The sequence below is a fragment of the Teleopsis dalmanni genome, chromosome X (genome assembly GCF_002237135.1).
Source record: "Teleopsis dalmanni isolate 2A chromosome X, ASM223713v2, whole genome shotgun sequence".
NCBI lineage: Eukaryota > Metazoa > Arthropoda > Insecta > Diptera > Diopsidae > Teleopsis > Teleopsis dalmanni.
In genome coordinates, this window is record NC_051848.1 from 58,364,338 (window position 1) to 58,370,286 (window position 5,949).

General features: G+C 21.8%; 1 protein-coding gene across 1 annotated transcript; it reads right to left on the bottom strand.

Moving 5' to 3' along the window:
* Positions 1 to 3,041: 3,041 nt before the first annotated feature.
* Positions 3,042 to 3,727, bottom strand: LOC119688464 (mediator of RNA polymerase II transcription subunit 27-like; the record flags this gene model as incomplete). Its single annotated transcript, XM_038103140.1, is given in 4 exon segments — positions 3,042 to 3,129; positions 3,203 to 3,294; positions 3,357 to 3,507; positions 3,564 to 3,727. Coding segments are annotated over 4 exon segments (495 nt in total), but the record flags the coding sequence as incomplete, so codon positions are not given.
* Between the last annotated feature and the right edge of the window lie 2,222 nt (positions 3,728 to 5,949).

Sequence of the window (5,949 nt, forward strand, 5' to 3'; positions counted from 1 at the left end):
AAATATAGCAATATAATATAATAAAAAATATTGAAATATAATAAAATAAAAAATATAGAAATATAAAATAATAAGAAATATAGAAATATAATATAATAAAAAATATAGTATAATATAATAAAAATCTAGTGATATAATATGATAACATGTATAGTAATATAATATAATAAACACTATAGTACTATGACATAATATAATATAATAAATAATATAATATAATAAAAAAAAATATTAAAATATAATAAAATAAAAAATAAAGAAATATAAAATAATAAGAAATATAGAAATATAATATAATAAAAAATATAGTATAATATAATAAAAATCTAGTGATATAATATGATAACATGTATAGTAATATAATATAATAAACACTATAGTACTATGACATAATATAATATAATAAATAATATAATATAATAAAAAAAAATATTAAAATATAATAAAATAAAAAATAAAGAAATATAAAATAATAAGAAATATAGAAATATAATATAATAAAAAATATAGTATAATATAATAAAAATCTAGTGATATAATATGATTACATGTATAGTAATATAATATAATATATATGAATATTAATATAAGTTATAATATAATATAATGATATAAAATATAATATAATGTAATATAATACGATATAAAGCAATATAATATAATGCAATATAACATAATATTATTGTATAAATAAATAAAATAAAATGTAATATAATATAATATAACTGTAAAAAATATAATAATATGATATGATATAATATAATGTATTATCATATAGTATATAGATTATAATAAAATATAATGTAATATAATATAATTGTATAAAATATAATATAATACAATATAATGTAATATTATACAATATAATAATATTATATGATATAATAGTATAAAAAATAATATGATATAATTTAATATGTAATAAAATGTTATAAAATATAATATAATATAATGTAATATAATACTATATAGTTTCATATAAAATATCATAATATAATATAATAGTGTAAAAAATAATACGATATAGTGCAATAATACAATGGTATGAAATAAATTATTATAAAATTTAATATATTAAATATAATATATATTATAATATAATATAATATAATATAATATACAATATAATATAATATAATATAATATATAATATAATATAATATAATATAATATATATTATAATATAATATATATTATAATATAATATAGAATATAATATAATATACAATATAATATAATTTACAATATAATATACAATATAATATATAATATAATATAATATAATAAAATCTTATAATATAATATAAAATAATATATATTATATGGTATGGTATATTATATTATACCATATAAAAAAAGTAGTATAATATAAAAAGTGTTATAATATAATAATAATACGATGTCATACATAAAACAATATTTATAAAGTAATATAATATATAAAATAATATATATAAAGTAATAAAATATATATCATAATATAATGTAATACATAAAATAATGAAATGTAATGTATAATATATAAAATAATATAATATATTATATTATAAATAATAATACTACATTTTATTATAAATATAATAATAATATAATAAATATAATATAATATAAATATAATATAATATATATTAAATAATGTAGTGTGTAAAATAATATAATTAATATAATATGAATATAATATAATATTAATTATAATATAATATATATAATATATATAATATAATATAATATAATATAACTATAATTAATATAATATAATATAATAATAATATAATATAAATAATATAATATAATTATATATATAATATAATATAATATTAATTATAATATAATATAATTATAATATAATATAATATAATAATAATAAATATTAATATAATATAATATAAGATAATAATTAATATATATAATATAATATATTAATATAATATATATTAATATAATATATATAATATAATATAATATAAATATAATTATAATATAATATAATATAATATAATATAATATAATATAATATAATATAATATAATATAATATAATATAATAAATAAACACATATTCAACAAGAATTCTCATTTACAAATTATAAACTTTCAAGTACAAATTGAAATTTATTTCGGGTTTAATTGATCATTTTTTATAACTTTGAAGGTACAGGTTCGGACAAAAATTATAGTCGAGTTTTATGAAAAACAGTGGCACTATAAAAACTAATAAGAATTTAGAAGCATAATAACAATCCGGTAATATGATGGGAAAACCAATTTAACTCTTTCATTTAGATAGTTATGTCTTATATTGGATAATACCAATAGATACCTTAAAAGGAGTCATTTCAAAATGTCGCTCATACTCAATTGAGCATTTGCAAGCCCCCTAGCAGGATTTGATTAATTGTTATGGCAATAAAAATGCTCCAATCCAGTTGTTAAGTTTACCAAGAAGAGAGTGTTTGGTTACTACAGCAATAATAGATCAATCAATAGACCATTAATAGATGGAATATATCAAAGTACTTAGTTATTTTGTTTGTTTGCAGAACAGAACGTTTCACCATTGCGTGTCGGTTGCAGCTTTTATTGAGCTTTTATGTCTTTATATTATATTATGGTCCACTTTATTAAGATATGAAGGTTAAATTTTAATGTATTTTTACATTTCTAAATACAATTTTTGCAAGGTGATGAAATTACTGAATGGATGACTATAATTAGTTAATGAACTGAGACCAAAATGGAGCATGCAATTCTTTAATAAAGTATTTGCATTATTGGAATATAATAATCAAAAGCTTATCAAATTTGGCATACAATCACTTCTTGATTTCGGAATATTGAATTTACTAGGTTTAAGAGATACATTGAAAGTTAACAGAAGCGTCTATATTTGATCTAGTTTCAGATTTAGAAATTTAATTGTTGGCATATTTAAACGGTACTATATAATTTTTGTTCAAATGAATATAAGTTATTGTATGTAAAATCATTTTTGTAAATATTGGGGTTTTGATAATATTATATTTTATAAAATACCAAACTTACATTAACAATAGCATTATCGGCATGTGGTCGGCATACCATGTAATTTGTTTGGGGATGTTTTATCTCTTTGAACAACTTGTCTATAAACCTAAAGAAATCAATAAGCAATTATTTATTTCTAATTAGGTAGATTAAGAAAAATTAAATAAATATAAACTTACTCTGGATCTGAAAATGCTTCAGCACGTTGTTCGGTAGGCCGCAAGTTAGTTTTATTTAAAGTATTATAAGCTGAAGAGCTATAATCATGCAACTGGAAACAATCAACATTATAAGTCTTTGTATTTCTGTAAATTTAAACATATAGCTAAAAACCTTTTCGATCCATTTGTAACCTTTTAGGAGCGGTGCATATAAAGACTGATGCTCTTGCGTAGTCTCTAGTGCTAAATACTCGAAAATTGCTTTCTCAAGCGGATATGGCTTTGGCATTGTTTCTAAACTCTCAATAAACAGTTCGACGTTTCTATCAAATTCACATTCGATTTTTTACATATTTAATGTTATAATATATTTGCTAACCTTAGTTTTCCGTTGATATCATCAGCTTTTGCTTGAAATTTATTTAGAAATGCAATTCGACGTGTTTCTTCAGAAACATCTGCACTAAATAAATCCTCATAACATTGCAACACACCAGAGCGCAATCCTTGGACCGCATAAATCGTAGTCTGTAATCTCTCCATTACATTTACTGTTTTTCCAAATATTTTAATTCTATATTTCAATTTAACAAAAATTTGATTGTACACATAAAACACAGCCTATGTAGGTATACTGAAAATAATCGGTACTGGTAACATTGTATGATATTGTAATAAATGACTTCTAACAAAGAACATGCTAAGGAGGGAAAACTTTTTCATTTTAAGCACATATATTTATTGGCTTAAGACACACTTGTGTAATTTATAAGGATCTGTGGATTAATAAATCTGAGGACAATTGTAGATTTATATACAAGAACGAGTTTGCCTGCGTGTGCGTAGGAAAAAAGCAAAATACTGTTTTTGATCAGTAATCGGAAATTTATTTAAATTGGTAATTATTTTGGTATTAAAAAAAATAGAAAATTACATATAGATTTTTTTAAATAAAAGTTCTATGTAAATGTAAGAGAATATTCCAAAAAAATAACAGAAAAGAAATATTGTGCATTTGTTGCTTTCATCAAATGTTCAACAGCATCAAAGTATGAGTAAAATTTCAATCCATTAAATACAGGTAACTGTGCGAAAACTGTTATAAAATTTTTTTTTCCATTTTCGCTTTAATTCAAGTTGTACATGAACCGTTAAAAAATGAAATTTTTTTGATTTAAATAATTTTATAGCTAGGTAAGATTTTGAGCTAGGTAAGACATTGAACTCCTGGAGTTCTGCCAAGCAACGTGCAGCCGTCAAAATAAAAATAAATAAATAAATATAAAGTAAATAATATAAAATATTGAAAAACGTTGCGTTGACTTCTGGCAATGTTATACAATATAATAGAAACCAAACAGACGATGCAAACCACATCTGACAATTATAGGTGTATTCAAGATTAAGGTACTGGGACGACTTTACACAGTTCAATCGAAATAACGTGAGTACTTCGTTTCACGTTTGTTGTTGGGGAATATTTTACAGACAAGCGACAAGTGTTTAACATATATCAAGATGCATATGGTGAGTTACAATTACTGGAAGACTTCAATCATTTGGACCTGACACTTGCTGATGCAGCATTTGGATCCACACCAAATGACACTCGCCAATAGTTCGCAGTTACATTGATTGCTTTTATTTAAATCAGTTATCGGCTTTGTGGAAAAGATACAAGAACTACGTGACGGGAGACATAAGTCAGCAAATAAGGCACAAAAACCAAGATCTGAACATTAATTTAATTGCAAGAATGTGTAATAAATCATTAATAAATCATAAATCAAATTATTTGGGCATATGTGTATATTAATATCAAGTTGGCCACTTTATTATTACATTATTCCATAGCCTGGTTACCCATCCGCGGGGTTAGCTAAAAGTGCCGAGCAGTCAGAAGTACGTGATAAGAACGTTAACTTATTTGCTTATATTGAGAACAATGAGCCGTTAATGACTGCTGACCAAAAAATATTTATGATCAAATTAGTTTGACAGTTGCTGCTCAACAAAATGGATTTTTTATCATGAGTGCATCATGCGCAACCGACAAGACACTTTTATTATACCGTATCCTTGCAATGATGCGTTGTCAACAGCAAATTGCTTTAGCCATTGCATATATAGGTATTGCTCGGATTTGCTACATTGTAGCTGAAGCTGCTATTAATCGGTTCATAATAATCTGAACGAAATGTGTAACATTGAAAAAAAGTGGTGTAGCTGCAGTGCTACAAAAGAGTTCTATCTTTATCAGCGATGAGGATACTATGGCTTATAAACAAACTCTGGAAACATTGCATAGAACTATGGAAGATTTGAATAGGAACGATTAATTATTTGATTTATGAAACCAATGGTACTAAAAAAAAATCAGACACAGAAGTGTTTAGAAGTATGCTAACTAAATCAATGATTTATTATAAAAGAATACATTTAAGTACTAAAAGTACTTATAGACATTTACTCAGGCTTTTGTTAAAGGCTCGAAAATGAAGGGCATTTATAAATATCTTTAACATTCATATATTTTTAAAGTGAAAGTCAAGACTGCAGCTGTGATAGGATTACTGCATATAGTGAATTGGATTATGGATTTTCAAATTTAAAGTATACGTTCCATTTTTGGAAATTACGTTTGTTTGTACAATCATATAAGATTCACATAAAATTTCATATTAATTTGAAAATGAAATAGATCAATTAATCGTACTAAACATTTTATGTATATTATTCAATACACATAAGTACACAATTAAATA